Below are 16,881 nucleotides of genomic sequence, written 5' to 3' on the forward strand. Positions count from 1 at the left end.
ATATATTCATAAGGGTCTATATCTAGAATATGTATAAAACTCTTACAACTCAACAAAATACAAATAATCCAATTAACAACGGGCAAAGGATTTAAATAGATATTTGTGCAAAGATATACAAATGATCAGTAAACACATGAAAAGATGCTCAACATAATTGGTCGTTAGGGAAATGCAAACAAAACCACAATAAGATACAATTTCACACCCATTAAGAGGGGAAAAATAAAAAAGACAGACAATAACAAGTTTTGGTAAAGATGGAGAGAAATAGGAACACTTAGATATTGCTAGTAGGACTGTAACATACATATCTACTTTGGAAACAGTTTGAAAGTTCCTCAAATGTTATGCTTAGAGTTAACATAGGACCCAGAATTCTAATCCTAGGTATACCCAAGAGAAATGAAAACATATCTACATAAAACTTGTACACTATTCACAATAGCCAAAAAGTGGGAGTTTCCTGGTGGCCTAGTGGTTAAGGATTAAGTGTTGTCACTGCTGTGACTCAGGTTCAATCCTGGGCCCAGTAATTTCCAAGTGCTATAGGCATGATAAAAAAAAAAAAAGAAAAAGAGGAAGGAAACAATACCTAAAAAGTGGAAACAATCCAAATGTTCATTAGCTGGTAAACAGATAAACAAAATGTGGTATATCCACATGGAATATTATTTGGCAATAAAAACGAATTAAGTACTGACACACTTCAGCATTGATAAATCTTAAAAACATTATGCTAGAGAGGAGTTCCCGTCGTGGCGCAGTGGTTAACGAATCCGACTAGGAACCATGAGGTTGCGGGTTCAGTCACTGCCCTTGCTCAGTGGGTTAACGATCTGGCGTTGCCGTGAGCTGTGGTGTAGTCGCGGACGCGGCTCGGATCCCGCGTTGCTGTGGCTCTGGCGTAGGCCGGTGGCTACAGCTCCGATTCAACCCCTAGCCTGGGAACCTCCATATGCAGCGGGAGCGGCCCAAGAAATAGCAACAACAACAACAACAAAAAAAGACAAAAAGACAAAAAAAAAAAAAAAAAATTATGCTAGTGAAAGAAGACAGACACAAAAGGCCATGTATTGTATAATTCCATTTATATATGAAATATCCAGAATAGGCAAATCCACAGAGACAGAGATTAGTGGTTGCTAGGAGATGGTGGGGAAATAGAGTTGGGGAGTGACTGCTAATTTTTTTTAGAACTGATACAAATGTTTTACAATTGGATAGCAGTGATGATCACACAATCTTGTGAATATACTAAAAACACTGTAGTGTATATGTTAAAAGTGGCATGGAAGGTATTTATGGTATGTAAAGTATATATTTTTATATGATTTTTATTTTTTCCATTATAGTTGATTTACAGTATGTAAAATATCTTAATAAAGGCTATTCTTTGAAAAATATCTACAAAGTGGCTTCTTTATAAAGAAAACATACTTGGGAATCAATAATCACATTGGGTTACTGTTAAAAACATAGATGATTACCTCATTAAAGGTTCTCTCTGATCTCGCATCAGTCTCATCGTAACTTCACAAGCTCTTCGAAAAAGACCTTCTGTTCCCATAGGACCCATTCCATTAACCATATTATGAGTCAGACGAAATGGAACAATTTCTGGGACCTCAAAGGTTTCTCCCTTTGAAGAATGTATTTCATTAAAAAGTAAAAATGTTGGAATGTAAAAATATTTGTGCAAAAAATTTAGAACTTCATGCCTAGACTTTTAGCACAGAGCAAACTATACCCTCAAAATATCTGTATTTGCAACTTATGTTACAGGGTTACATTATGAGGGAGCCATATGACTCTACCTTTGCTTTTGAGGAACTGAAACAGAACTCCTTGGATAAGATCTAGAGGATGGATGGATTCACTTTTCACTGAATTACTACAATGAATAGCACTATAGAGAAATATTTAAGCACTCAACATTTAGCCTTACATTAACTCCATTAATGTCCTTGAATAATATAAAGTACAAACAATAGTCTCATATTTTTCTTTTAAGAATTTCACTTTAAAACAGGAGGGGAGAAGAAATGGCCAAGTTTTAGATGTTCACAATCCCTCAGCCAGGGAATGTAACATGTAGTATAATGAAGCCCAGTTCATTTATGTTCTGCCATTCTCTAACCTGCCTTTCTAAGAGTTTTTTCATCCCTCCAGTCAGTTTCATTAAATTCCTCTCTTGTATGATTTCACCTATATCAGCTATATCTTTGACTTGTTTTCAGTAGAGTCTGTGACCTTTCTTGGTTTCCTGTGACTGCACCTGGCAACTCATAGAGAGTGGGGCTGCAGAAAAAGGTGGGTTTAATTACTAGCCTGCCTTTCAGGATCATAATATTGGTAAACTGGACGGGAGCTTTAAGGAGAGTAACCACCTTAATTTTAGTCCCCGGCCCTATTCTTGACCTATAGAATCTGCATCTCCTGGGATGTTTCCTAGGTATTGCTTAAAAAAAAAAAAAAAATTCTTAGATGATTCTGACATGCTGCCAGGTTTGGAAACAATCACATTCAACTACTCTGTTTCTCTAAAACTGAGTGTCAGTAAAATGAACTATTCATATATCATATGAACACCCCACGTTCATATACCTAAGAACTAGTAAGTCAGAACTTGGATCTATGCTTTTGGAGTTCAAGTGTGTGCTAGTTTTATTGTATTACTCTTCTGAGTTCTTTCCAACTTAAGCTGCTTTACTGTGAGGGCCATGGAATCCGCTGATCGAAACTAGTCAACAAACTATGTGACGCAACTGTGACTCTAATTGCTACTAATAGTGATGTCTAGGAAGGACAGTCATTGAGGAAAGGAAATTAGGAGATAACATACAATTAACTGAACTAAGTCACATCATATACCTTATTGAAGAGACAGTTGAAATCCACATGTACACATTCACCAGTCAAAGAATCAAAGAGAATGTTTTCACCATGACGGTCTCCAAGGCCCAGGATATAACCAACCATTGACATAACTGCAGTGGAACGACAGTATGCTGATCTGCTACTGTACCTAAATGAAACACAATGCTTATCAAATATCCTTATATTATGTGGGGCAACATACATCTAAAATATATTTTAAAAAAATCTAACTATAACAATATATTACATTCTTGGTAACTTACCATGATGTAGGATCAGGGAATGTTCTCAGAAACCACTCATGGAAAACAGGAGGATGCCTGGGCAGAAGAAATTCTCGGAATACTTTGAGTTTTTCAGATAAAGCTGCTGATTTTGGTAGCATACACTGGCGAAGTTCCTTCCCTGTCATATAAACTCCTGCAAGGTAGAGTGATTTCTATTAATCACACAAGCCAAATGAGAAAAGGGGCAAATATTTTTGGTGAAAATAGGAGAGGAAATGTCTACTTTTATTCAAATTGTTACTCAAAAGGAAGAATAAATGGAAAAATTTCAACTATGCATAGGTAAACTTATCTTTTGATATTAAAATAATAAATACATTATCTCCACTTAATACTTATCCAAAGTAAAGCCTCTTGATGATAATTAATGCCAACTAAAACCAATGTGTAGAGTCACATACCAGAAGATACCACTCGAATAAATCCAATGTGAATAGCACCTCTGCACTTTTCAAAGACGGTCATATTCATATATTTTTTGTGGTCTTTTCAGAACTGCACCCACGGCATATGGAAGTCCCAAGTTAGGGGTCAAATCAGAGCTGCAGCTGCTGGCCCATACCACAGCCACGGCAATGACAGATCCAAGCTGCGTCTCCAACATACACCACAGCTCAAGACAACAATGGATTCTTAACCCAGCAAGTGAGGCCAGGGATCAAACCCGCATCCTCGTGGACACTAGCCGGGTTCATTACCACTGAGCCACATCAGGAACTCCCAAAGCCTTTTCATTTTGAAGTAATTTTAGACCTACAAAAAGTTGTATAAATGGTACAAAGAGTTTCCATATAGTCATCATCCTGGTTTTGTTAATGTTCATCTCTTCATAACAGACTGCAATTGGGAGTTCCTGCTGTGGCTCAGTGGGGTACAAACCTGACTAGTATCCATGAGGACATGGGTTTGATAAGGCTCTAGAGTTGCCGCAAGCTGTGGCATAAGTCACAGATGTGGCTCGGATCCCACACTGCTGTGTGGCTGTGGCTGGCAGCTGCAACTCTGATTCGACCCGTAGCCTGGGAACTCCCATACGCACAGGTGTGGCCCTATATATTAAAAACAAACAAACAAACAAACAAAACAACCCCCCCCCAAAGAATACAATTACCTAGACCAAGAAATTACTGTTTTATAGTATTAACTAACTTTATTCATTTTTCACCAATTATCCTCCTACCATAGTTTTTCTGGGTCAATATCCAATCCAGGACCCCCTTTTGCATTTAGTTGCCCTATCTCCTTAACATCCTCAAATTTGGGAAATTTCTGTTTTTGTCTTTCATTAAAGACACTTTTATTTATTTCTTGTTTTTTGTTTTTTTTTAAGGTCTGAAGCCGTAGCATATGAAGGTTCCCAGACTAGGGATCGAATTGGAGCTATAGCTGCTGGCGTACGCCACAGCCACAAAAACACAGGATTGGAGTTGAGTCTGCAACCTACACCACAGCTCACCACAATGCTGGATCCTTAATCCACTGAGCAATGCCAGGGATCAAACTTGTGTCCTCATGCATACTAGTCAGATTTGTTTCTTCTGAGCCATGATGGGAACTCCAAGATATTTTTATTTTTTTTGTCTTTTCTAGGGCTGCACCCACGGCATATGGAGGTTCCCAGGCTAGGGGTCTAATTGGAGGTGTAGCCACTGGCCTACACCATAGCTCACTGCAACACCAGATCCTTAACCCACTGAGCAAGGCCAGGGATCGAACCCGAAACCTCGTGGTTCCTAGTCGGATTTGTTAACCACTGAGCCACGACAGGGTAATCTGGTAGAGATATTTTTAAGGAGTTTTGATCAATTATATTTTTGTTTCATCACCATAAAGTTACTACTTTTCCCCCCTCTGTAATTAGTAATAATTTATAACTATAGAGATACTTTGAGACTCAATATTCCATTATATTTTTGCCAACTAATTTCAGCATCCATTGATAATGATTGCCTGCAACAACTTTTATTATGGTATTTGCTAACTGGTGATCTTCTATTTTCATAATTTCATCTACCTTTAATCATTGTAATTCTACTGTAAGGAAGAACTGTTCCTACCTTCCTATTTATTCATTCATTCATTCACTCATTGGAGTATTCTACACCAATGTGGACTCCAATTCCAATGTAACACTTTTGGTTTCACTGGAGCTTTCCTTTTCCTTTTCTTTTTCTAAAAGTAAACAAACTAGTTTTTTTTTTTTTTTAAGCTACACCTGGGGCATATGGAAGTTCCCAGGCCAAGGATCGAATCCATGCGCATCTGCAACCTATGCCATAGCAACAGCAAAGCAGGATCCTTAACCTACTGAGTTGGGTCAGGGTTGGGGAGGAGTTTTAACCAGCACTTCCACAGAGACAAGCAGGATCATTAACCCACTGTGCCATAGCAGGAACTCCCAAACTGGTTCTCATTAGCCACAATGTATCTACTTTGCTAAAGTCTAGTTAACACATAAAACAGTTTCAGAAATGCTAATCAAAAACTCCCAGAAAAACAAATTTTCATGTATATATTTGTAAGCTGCCTCAAATCTTTTTGGAATAAAGATAAAGAATTTAAATAGGACAAGGAATTTAGGAGGAAATTACTTAAGTACCTCTGTATATAGTAGCTAGAAATTTTATAATGGCTTCTACCAAAAAAAATGTACAATAACATATATTAGTAACAATTACACCTTCATTACATGTTAGCAACTATTATATATATATATTTATACTGTTAAAATTAATTTTAGTACCCTTTTCCTTATATAGTTTGGTCAGAATAGGTCTCAAGCCAGCAGTGTTGTTAACCCATTCAATAATTCCACATTCATCATTCAGTGGAATAACTGCATATGTTCGAATATGAAGTTCTCTTCTACGAGATTCTGCATCTTTCCTTAAGCACTGTTAAAAAAAAAAAAACCACATAAACTTAAAAGTTAAAAATTTCTAAATGTTATGCCAAATACATCTAAAGAGTGTTCATTTCATAGCAAAAGAATGTCAATAAAAGCTTACTATGTAGTGTAGATGAATAATTCTTCAGAGTAGGAAACTACTATGTCAGTATCCAAATTATTACAAACGCCTTTGACAAGTACTTCTTTTAATTATTCACTATTAATGCAACAATACCGTGTTCAAAAACATTATACTTCTATATTTAACAATGACAAAATACTTTTTTTTTTGTCTTTTCTAGGGCTGCTCCCGTGACATATGGAGATCCCAGGCTAGGGGTTTAATCAGAGCTGTAGCCACCGGGCCTACACCAGAGCCATAGCAACACAGGATCTCAGCCGCATCTGTGATCTACACCACAGCTCACAGCAACACCGGATCCTTAACCCACTGAGCAAGGTCAGGGATCGAACCCGCAACCTCATGGTTCCTAGTCTGATTTGTTAACCACGGCGCCACGACGGGAACTCCAACAATGACAAAATACTTCTTAAAAATTGCTTCCAAGATATTACTGAAACATTAGGTCCTTAGATACAGAGGATTCTATTTAATTTTATCTAAAAAAGTATATAAACAAAAAAGTATGAGTTTTATGATATCCCAAAATGTATTTCTTACTCTTTTAATATTTATAGCTTAATATTATATTATAAGCTTATAAGCTATATATTATAGCTTAATAGAGTTTAATATTATAGCTTCATTTGAAAAATTATCTCCCAGCAGAAGCAAACTTTTCATATCTCATCTGATAAATCCTAAATCATACTAGGTAAAGATAAACAGTATTTTGTTTAACTCTGGAACTATATGAAATAAATAGACTAAGCAAACATGTATGATTATAAGCTGTGAAATTCAATAAATGCAATCATTGACCAAAATACATTTTAAACTTTAGGATTAAATAGGCTCCATAAATGTCAGCAAAATAGTATCACATTAGAGTCACATGTAAAGATATATAAGTATATGGCCTCCTAGACCAATGTAGTGAGATTGTAGTTTTCCACAATCAGGCTATTTTATTTGATCATATTAATGTAGGGGAATAGTAATGAAATAACTGGTAACAAAGCTGATTAAGATAAGTTTATAAATTAAAGCCAGGCCACCTGATACTCCTAAATAGAAAAACATTCAGGGAGCTTTGGAACAAACATACTAATGGTTTAGTATCAGTGAACTGAGTTACAAATTTACGAAACAACATTTTAAATAAAAAATATCCCTTCCATTAATAATACCTTTGAAATGGGTTTTTAATGTGGTATTAATTTTTAAATTACTTTTGGTTAAACTAAGCACAAACCATAATTCTCCTTTTTTAAAAAGCAAACTCATTTGCTGCAATATCTTTTCTATGTTAAAGATCCACAACTATTTCTGCTAATAAAAGAGGTACTAGTAACATGTAGGGGGGGTTAGAGAGAAAGAACAAAAAGCGTATAGAAAAATAAGATTTCCATAGTATGGTTTAATCTGTTACCAATGGAAAAACAGATGACATGCACTTCTAAATACATGGCTAGAGAATAATTCAAAATACCTAAGACCATACATTTATAATAACCCTCTAATGAGGATTCTCATATCATCTCTGAGACAGATATCAAGTACTTACCAATAGAACTGAAAAAAATACTAATGATCACCTTTGATAAGTATGTTGTTAAAACTAGACGCCAACATTTTTTTTTTCTAGTATGGAAACAAAACATAAATAAATCTGATAGAAAAAATTATATCATATCATATTATATTATATATAAGTTAAACATTAAATAGAAAATATTCTCCCCTGCTAATGTCATACATTTTCTCAATATAATAAAAATAACTTATTTTTAAAAAATTAAGTAAAACCTGGGAGTTCCTGTCGTGGCTCAGTGATTAATGAATCTGACTAGGAACCATGGGGTTGTGGGTTTGATCCCTGGCCTTGCTCAGTGGGTTAAGGATCCGGCGTTGCCATGAGCTATGGTGTAGGTCTCAGACGCGGCTCGGATCCCTCGTTACGGTGGCTCTGGTGTAGACCAGTGGCTACAGCTCTGATTAGACCCCTAGCCTGGGAACCTCCATATGCCGTGGGAGCAGCCCTAGAAAAGGTAAAAAGACCGAAAAAAAAAAATTAAGTTAAACCAGCAATTCCACTTCAGGGTACATATCCAAAAGATTGAAAGCAGGGACTCAAATAGGTATCCATACATACATCTACGTTCATGGAAGCATTATTCACAATAGCCAAAAAGTGGGAGCAACTCATGTGTCCACTGACGAGTAAATGGATAAACAAAATGTGATGTACATACACAATTGTATATTATTCAACCTTATAAAGCAATGAAATTCTGACACATGCTATAACATGGATGAACCGTGAAGATATAATGCTAAGTGAAATAAGCCAGTAAAAAAAGTACAAATACTGCATATATATGAGGTATCTAGAATAGTCAAATTCATAGAGACATCAAAGGAGAAAGGTGGTTACCAGGACCTGGAGGGAAAAGGAATAAGGAGTTACTGTTTAATAGATAACAGAGTTTCAGTTTTAGAAGATGAAAAAAAGTGCTAGAGGGAGGTGTTGCACAGCAATATGAATGTACTTAATGCCACTAAATTGAACGGAACACTTATGAATGCTTAAGATGGTTAATTTTATGTGATGGATATTTTATCCCAATTAAGAGAGATTTACCAATATTTCATTGATAGTAATTATGGTAATTCAAAATAAAAGCAAACTATATCCAAACCTTATTAATCAAGGAATTGAACTCCATTAGTCTACAATCCTTTCTCAAGTCATCTTTTGGCTTACACATCATAATGTAGAACTTTCCATCAGATCCTTTTAAAGAGATTTTCTTTGGTTTCTGAAGAGAAGCAAGAATTTCTACCTAAAAGACAAGTTTTATAAATATTGTGTTACCTAATATAATAAAAAGGAAAACATAAAAACCTATAACATGTAGCATATTTATTATTTTAATTATTTTATCTTAATTATCTATGATCTATGAAAAGAATGGTTGCCCATAAATAGACATTTTCTAATTTTTTTCTTTTTGTATGGCCATACCTGTGGCATATGGAAGTTCTGGGCTGGGGGTTAAATTGGAGCTGCAGCTGTTGGCCTATGCCACAGCCACCACAATGTGGGATCTAAGCTAGTCTGCAACCTAAACCACAGCTTGTGGCAATGCCAGATCCTTAACCCACTGAGGGAGGCCAGGGATCCAATCTACATCCTCACCCACACCATGTCGAGTTCTCAACTGCTGAGCCACAGAAGGAAACTCTGAGACACATTTTAAAAGATCTTTGAAACATTTGTTAAGACCTTTCTGCAGAACCTGAGATAGTTTCAAATTAACTAAGTTTCAATTGGACCACAGAAGCAGCTGAACCAAAGAAGTATAAAGAGTTTTCAAAAGTATTTACGTAGAAGTGCTTATATCATTTAAGATAGTAACAACAAAAATTTCACTACCTCCCAAAATACACCCTACAAACAAAAATTGTACTTTGTTCTCTTTCTCTTCTCCATTTTTAGGACAAAAGATGAATATGAAAAAATCAAATTATAGAAAAAATAAAGATTTTAGTCATACTAAGGCAATATGAACATCTGAAAAATCAAAATACTAGGAGAGGAGTTCCTGCTGTGGTGCAGTGGGTTAATGATCTGGCTTGTCTCTCTGGAGGTGGCAGTTCAATTCCTGACCCAGCACAGTGGGTTAAGGATCCGGAGATGCTGCAGCTGTGGTATAGGTCACAATTCCGGCTCAGATTAGATCCCTGGCCCAGGAACTTCTATATACCTCAGATATGGCCAAAAAAGAAAAACAAAAACAAAAACAAAAAACACAGTGAGTTGAACATGGGGTTTTTATCACTTAATTTTGTTCCATCAGTAAAATGGTTTTACTTTTCTGTTTTCTGAATCATTTTTTTTTCTTTGCAAATAAAATTGACTAATCTTTGAGGAAAATACTTTTACTTTCTAATTTTTTTATTTTATTTTTCTTTTTACAGCCACACCATGGCAAATGGAAGCCTCTGGACCAGGGGTTGAATCAGACCTGCAGCTCAGGCCTGCACCACAGCCATGACAACACTGGGTTCAAGCCACATCTGCAAACTACACTGCAGCTTGCAGCAATGCTGAATCCTTAACGCACTGAGTGAGGCCAGGGATTGAACCTGCATCCTCACAGGGACAATATTGGGTCTTTAACCTGCTAAGCCACAACAGCAACTCCAAAGGAAAACACTTTTTATTTTATTTATTTATTTATTTTTCTTTTCCTGGCTGTACCTAGCATATGGAAGTTCCCAGGCTAGCAGTGGAATTGGAGTTGCAACTGAGGCCTACACCATGTCCTTAACCTGCTAAGCCACAATAGGAATTCCTAAGAAAACACTTTTAAACTTAATTTGAAAATTTTAACTAAATTTTAAAAACATAGTTACAGTTATATAAGACTACAGTTTACCGTATCATCGAAGCCTGCAATATAGGCCCAATGCCCAGGAAATGGTTCGTGGTTAGCATGGGCACCCGGAATTGATGGAAGAGTAGGTATCATGACTGATTGTAAAGGAATGAGGATTTCACTAAATGTTGCTTCTTCAACCAGTCTTTTCAGCATTTTAAAATGAGTGCTCATGCTCAGTGTGGAACTACTTCCATCCACCTAGGGGAAAAAAATAGTACATTTTAATTTCTCTATATACCTTGAATTACAGAATGATTAATTTTACCCCAAGCAAAAATTTCACTTCTATAAAAACATATTTTAACCTCTCTGTAATCTTTTACCCCATCAGTAACAGTACCTACATTTAGGATAGTGAATGACTAAAGTAAATAATAGTGGCATACAATTTATCACATGTTACAAATTCCAAAGAGCTCAGTAAATCAGTCTTTTTCTTTTGGTACCAAACCTTACTTGGCAGCAAAAAGACACCTGAACGTCTCACTTAGGGCAAAGATTAATGTTTCACTGAAGAAATGTTATCGTATCTGGTTATGGGATACTCTACCAAATTACCCCTAGTGATGATATTTAATATAAAGTATATGTATTGTATTACCATCAAAGATCGGAAAAATTCTGAAATTCTAAATGTAGCTATGATAAAAGTTTCATATAAAGAATTGTAAGTTTGTAAATGTAAAACACTTAGAAAAAGGCTAGTGTTTAATAAATGTTGGCCATTATCATAAAACTATATTTCTTTTTTTTTTTTTTTGTCTTTTTGCTATTTCTTGGGCCGCTCCCGCGGCATATGGAGTTTCCAAGGCTAGGGGTCTAATCGGAGCTGTAGCCACCAGCCTATGCCAGAGCCACAGCAACTCGGGATCCGAACCGCGTCTGCAACCTACACCACAGCTCACGGCAACGCCGGATCGTTAACCCACTGAGCAAGGGCAGGGATCAAACCCGCAACCTCATGGTTCCTAGTCGGATTCGTTAACCACTGCGCCACGACGGGAACTCCACAAAACTATATTTCATAATGTCAAGTACATCAGAGGTCACATAAGATGAATACAGATATTAAAAACAGACTATTCTTTGAAGATGTTTATTGGAAGGGAAGGTGAGAAATAGGTTAATCTATATATTCTCACCTGTAAATAGGTGATAGAGTGATTATTTTTATTTTCTACTTTTTAAAAAATTTTTAAATTTTTAATTTTTTTGGTCTTTTTGTATTTTTAGGGCCTCACCTGCGGCATATGGAGGTTCCCAGGCTAGGGGTCCAATTGGAGCTGTTACCGCCAGCCTACACCACAGCCGCAGCAACTGTGATGCGAGCCGTGTCTGCGACCTATACCACAGCTCAAGGCAATGCCGGATCCTTAACCCACTGAGCAAGGCCAGGGATCGAACCCGCATCCTCATGGATGTTAGTTGGGTTTGCTAACGCTGAGCCAAGACAGGAACTCTGAGTAATTATTTTTAAAGTGAAGTCTAGATAGTTAACTTTATAAAGAATCTGTCTCTCCTTATAATGACCATACCCCCACTATTACCTTTCCTACACATTCTTTAGGGTTTTCCCCTCCAATTCCTTAGGGAGAAGAGTAGTCACTCCTGTAACCATGTCCATATTCTAGTCACAAGGCTACTGAAAGAAGCAGTTATTACACTAGATACCATCTGAGTGGTTTCCTATGAGACTATGACAACTTCAAGACATGTCTTATTATCTTTGTTTCCCGTCGTACAGTGCTTATCCCCTGGTAGGCGATGAAATATGTACTGAAAAAATGAAACCACAAATGCCAACATTTTTCCCTCTCATGTATGTAGGTTAAAGTATATGAATTTTGAAATTTTAAAGATATGACAGAAAGCAATCATAGAACTTTAAGTATTTTATCTACTTATATTTTTATGGTTATTTCATATCCTCTACTTAAAAGGCAAACTGCAATACTTAAAATATACAATTTGATAACTTTCGATATATGTGTATACCAATATATGTGAGAATTTAAATTGAATTAACCAAATGAAATAAAACCAGCTAAAATCATATTTAAGCTTTATATAAAATTATCCAACATAGTCTATAAGTAGTAAGATTTATGATAGTACCGGTTTATTGCACAATTCTAGAAGCTTATCTGTTAGGCGAGTTGCATCTCCAACAAACTTTTCTAAGGATTTTTTCATAAGAATAGCTTTATTTAGGATTTCCTTGCATCTGTTTACACGCATGGGATAAGAAGACTGTCATAAAAAAAAAAGTTAAATGTAATTGTTAAAAGATTTTTAAAAGACAACAATACTTCTAAATGACAAAAATCAACTTAAAAAGCATGCAAGATGAGAGGTTACACTTATACAAGTTTTCTGGAAATCAATTTGGCCAATACTATCAATAGCCATAAAAATGCTGCTATCCTGTGACCTGGTGAATTCCCGTCTTAGGATCAATCCTAAAGAAATAATTAGAAATGAGAATAAATATAAATGTATCTGGATGTTTTGTCTAGAGCAAAAAAGGAAACAACCTCAAAGGTTAACGACAGTTTAAAAAATTACAGATGGCTAAGTAAATTTTAAAATTTTAATTAATTAATCAATTTTTGGCTGTGCTTGAGGCAGGCAGAAGTTCCAGGTCAGGGATTGATCCTGTGCCACAGCAGCAACATGAGCCATGGCAGTAACAATGCCAGATTCTAACTTGCTGAGCCACCAGGAAACTCCATCTTTTATAGAATTTTATATAATTTAAAAAATCGTGTCTTTAAAGAATATTTAATAACATGGGAACATGATTATGGTAATAATCTTAGGTGAAAAGATATGAAATTATATAGCTATGTAATCCAAATTCAGTGTTAAAGTATGCATAGACAGTAAATATACAAAAACACATGAAGATATTAATGATATAAAGAGTGAATTTTAATTTTCTTTTTTATATCTCTATTTCTAAATTCTCTAAAATATTTATTAATTCAAGATATTTACCAACTTGTACATTCCTATTAATAATACAATAAAAATGTTCTACTATTAAAAGTTCAAATACTTTGGATTAAAAACACTTGGAATAAAATAGGCTACTGTTTCATAACAAACACTAATAGTTTACTATACTTCATAAAGAAAATGTATGATAAATTCTTTGATTTTAAACACATGAGTTACTTCACTTGATACAGTAAATATTTCTGAATTTTATAATGGGATACAGTGCTATAATTTATTCTTAAAAATGCTTAAAATGTATTTTCTTAATATGAATCTAATGTAAGAGAGAAACCCTGGAACTTATATCTATACATAAGCATTAAATAATCAATGCCACATAAAATGGAAAAGACATTGTTGTGATTAATGTATCACCTTTGACACAGCTGTCATCATCCACATTGCTTGTTGGGGATAGGCCAGAAACACTTTGGCTATAATTTCCATCAAGACAACAAAAACTTCATCATGAGAATGACAAATTCGGGAGATCAGTTGTGAAAAGGCAGTCAAAAACTGATATGGAGCTAAATGATTTGTGTGCTCTGTAATAACTTTGTTTATTTTAACTAAATCATTTCTCATTTGTACACGATCAGAGCGGCCAGCTGGAGAAAAAAAAAAAAAAATCAAAGTTAAAAACACCAGTAAAAAAATAAAACTGTATCAATTTCATAGGAAAAAAAATCTTTTAAAAACAGCTTAAAGATATATATTTTTCCCATGTCCAAAGCTAGATCACTTGCCAATTTGTGGAAAATAGTTTTCTCTGTCCAAGTAGGAAAAAATATTTAAGTCCACTGAAAAACTCAAGGACCATTAATTTTCACTAGAAGTAAACAGAACAAGCCACAGACTGTTGTAATTTTAAAGGTAAATTATTTGGCTTGAACTAGTATTTTTCTTTTTTTTTTTCCCTCTTTTCTTTTTTAAGGCTGCACCTATGGCATCTGGAAGTTCCCAGGCTAGGGGTGGAATTGGAGCTGCAGCTGCTGGCCTACACCACAGCCACAGCAACGCCATATCTGAGCCTCATCTGTGACCTACACTGCAGTTTGTGGCAATGCCAGATCCTTAAACCACTGAGCAAGGCCAGGGACTGAACCTGTACCCTCATAGAACTATGCTGGGTTCTCAACTTGCTAAGACATAACGGTAACTCCAAACTAATGTTTTTCAATATGTGTTAAGTTTACCAAGGAACAAGCAAACTTTCACTTGCAGGTCCTGCAACTGCAACTACTTAAGCCTACTTTTGGTCTTTTTCCTCTTTTTTAACATTTGGTTTCTTGCTCACGCATATATTATAATTCTTCTTAGTCCTTTAAAGTTTTTACCATAGCACTGAGAACTATATCTAGGCATTTATGATGGAGCATGATAATGTGAGAAAAAAGAATGTATACAGTTTTTACCGAAGAAATTATACCTTTTTCCCATTCGTATGCCTTAGCACCAAAATCAAGCCATAGTGATAACATTCGTGGCATTGACTGATATATGAATTGATTTCCATACTGTAGAGATCTGTAATCATATAGAAAAAATATTAACATAGCATTCTTTTTTACATTATATGAATTAAAATTTAAAGACAAACTACCACTTGAGAAATATATAGCCTTCTGACACAAATTATACTACCAGTTTATTTCTTCCTGGTACAGGTTATCTTTGACTCCTTTCTCCCCACTTTTTCCTTTCTACATTCCTTGCTAAGCTCTATATCTCACAGAACAAAAATAACTCAAGTTTTGACCCAGTCAAATTCCCGTCAGTACTTCTTTCAAATTGTCCTTAGGATCTGTGCCTTTGTTGCATTCCATGGCCATAAACTTAGGTCAGGCCCAACCACTTCATTTCTGGGAACTTACGGTAACTTGGTCTGCCTAATTCCACATTTCTTCCCTTCAATAAACTCCAGATGAACACTCCTGAAATTTTAGCTTTATCATACTCTCCCTCCATTCAAAAACAGGAATCAATTATCTATAGATTATATGAATTACTCTGCCTGGGATTCAAATACATATATAACATTTTTCTTTATAGCTTTGTATCTTAATTTCTCCCATTCACCAGCATACACCTTCCATCAAGTCCAATTTCCTCACCATTCTCTCAACAAACCACTCAAACCTGTTTCTCTGCCAAATCTGTGGAAAGTTAGTACAGGCATGCCTCAGAGATATTGCAGGTTTGGTACTGGACCACTACGATAAAATGACTATCACAGTTAGGTGAGTCATAGGAATTCTGTGGTTTTCCAATGCATATAAAATTCATGTTTTCACTATTCTGTAGTCTGTAAGTGTGCAGTACCATGTGTCTAAAAAAGCAGTATACATACCTTAATTTTAAAATACATCATTGCTAAAAAATGCTATCATCATCTGAGCCTTCAGCTAGTTGTAATCTTTTTGCTGCTGGAAGGTCTTGTCTTGATGTTGATGGCAGCTGACCTATCAGGCTGGTAGCTGCTAAAGACTGGGGTGGCTGTGGCAATTTCTTAAAATAAGACAACAATGAAGTTTGCCACATCAACTGATACTTCCTTTCATGAACCATTTCTCTGTACCATGGAATGCTGTTTCATGCATTTGTACCCACAGTAAATCTTTCTTTTCAAAACTGGAGTCAATTTTCTCAAACTCTGCCACTGCTTTATCAACTAAATTTATGTAATATTCTAAATCCTTTATTGTCAGTTCAACAATCTTCACAGCATCTTTACCAGGAGTAGATTCCATCTCAAAAATCACTTTCTTTGCTCATCCATAAGAAGAAGCTCCTCATCCGTTTTATTATGCTTTTATCATGAGGTAATATTAATTAACTTCAGATTCCACTCCTAATTCTAGTTTTCTAGGCTACTTTCACATCTGCAGTTACTTCCTGAACAGTCGTCTTGAACCTCTCAAAGTCATTTGTGGGGACTAGAATCAACTTCTTCCAAACTCCTGTTAATGTTTTTATTTTGACATCTTCCCATGAATCACAAATGTTCTTAATGGCATCAAGAATGGAGAATCCTTCACAGAAGATTTTCAGTTTATTTTGCTCAGATCTTTCAGATGAATCACTATGGCAGCTATTGCAATTCGAAATGTATTTCTTTGCAAAAAAAAAGTATTTTTATTATTTATGTTTTTTAGGTAAAAATGGTTTATAACATTATATGTTTCAGGTACACATTACATTTCTACTTCTATGTACCTTGAAGCATGCACCCACCAAAAATTTAGTTCCCATCCT

At 35.5% G+C, this 16,881-nt stretch overlaps 1 protein-coding gene across 1 annotated transcript in view; it reads right to left on the minus strand.

Annotated features, from left to right (window-relative positions):
• Window positions 1–16,881, minus strand: part of ATR (ATR serine/threonine kinase) — a 114,472-nt gene that overhangs the window by 3,869 nt on the left and 93,722 nt on the right. The window contains exons 37-45 of the mRNA XM_021069571.1: window positions 15,056–15,153; window positions 14,002–14,234; window positions 12,742–12,876; window positions 10,624–10,824; window positions 8,881–9,024; window positions 5,911–6,061; window positions 3,144–3,300; window positions 2,875–3,028; window positions 1,491–1,642 (exon numbers count right to left, since the gene is read on the minus strand). Coding sequence (XP_020925230.1) covers window positions 1,491–1,642; window positions 2,875–3,028; window positions 3,144–3,300; window positions 5,911–6,061; window positions 8,881–9,024; window positions 10,624–10,824; window positions 12,742–12,876; window positions 14,002–14,234; window positions 15,056–15,153 — 1,425 coding nt within the window. The remainder of the gene's footprint in view (window positions 1–1,490; window positions 1,643–2,874; window positions 3,029–3,143; window positions 3,301–5,910; window positions 6,062–8,880; window positions 9,025–10,623; window positions 10,825–12,741; window positions 12,877–14,001; window positions 14,235–15,055; window positions 15,154–16,881) is intronic.

This window comes from Sus scrofa, chromosome 13 (assembly GCF_000003025.6).
Source record: "Sus scrofa isolate TJ Tabasco breed Duroc chromosome 13, Sscrofa11.1, whole genome shotgun sequence".
NCBI classification, from domain to species: Eukaryota; Metazoa; Chordata; class Mammalia; order Artiodactyla; family Suidae; genus Sus; species Sus scrofa.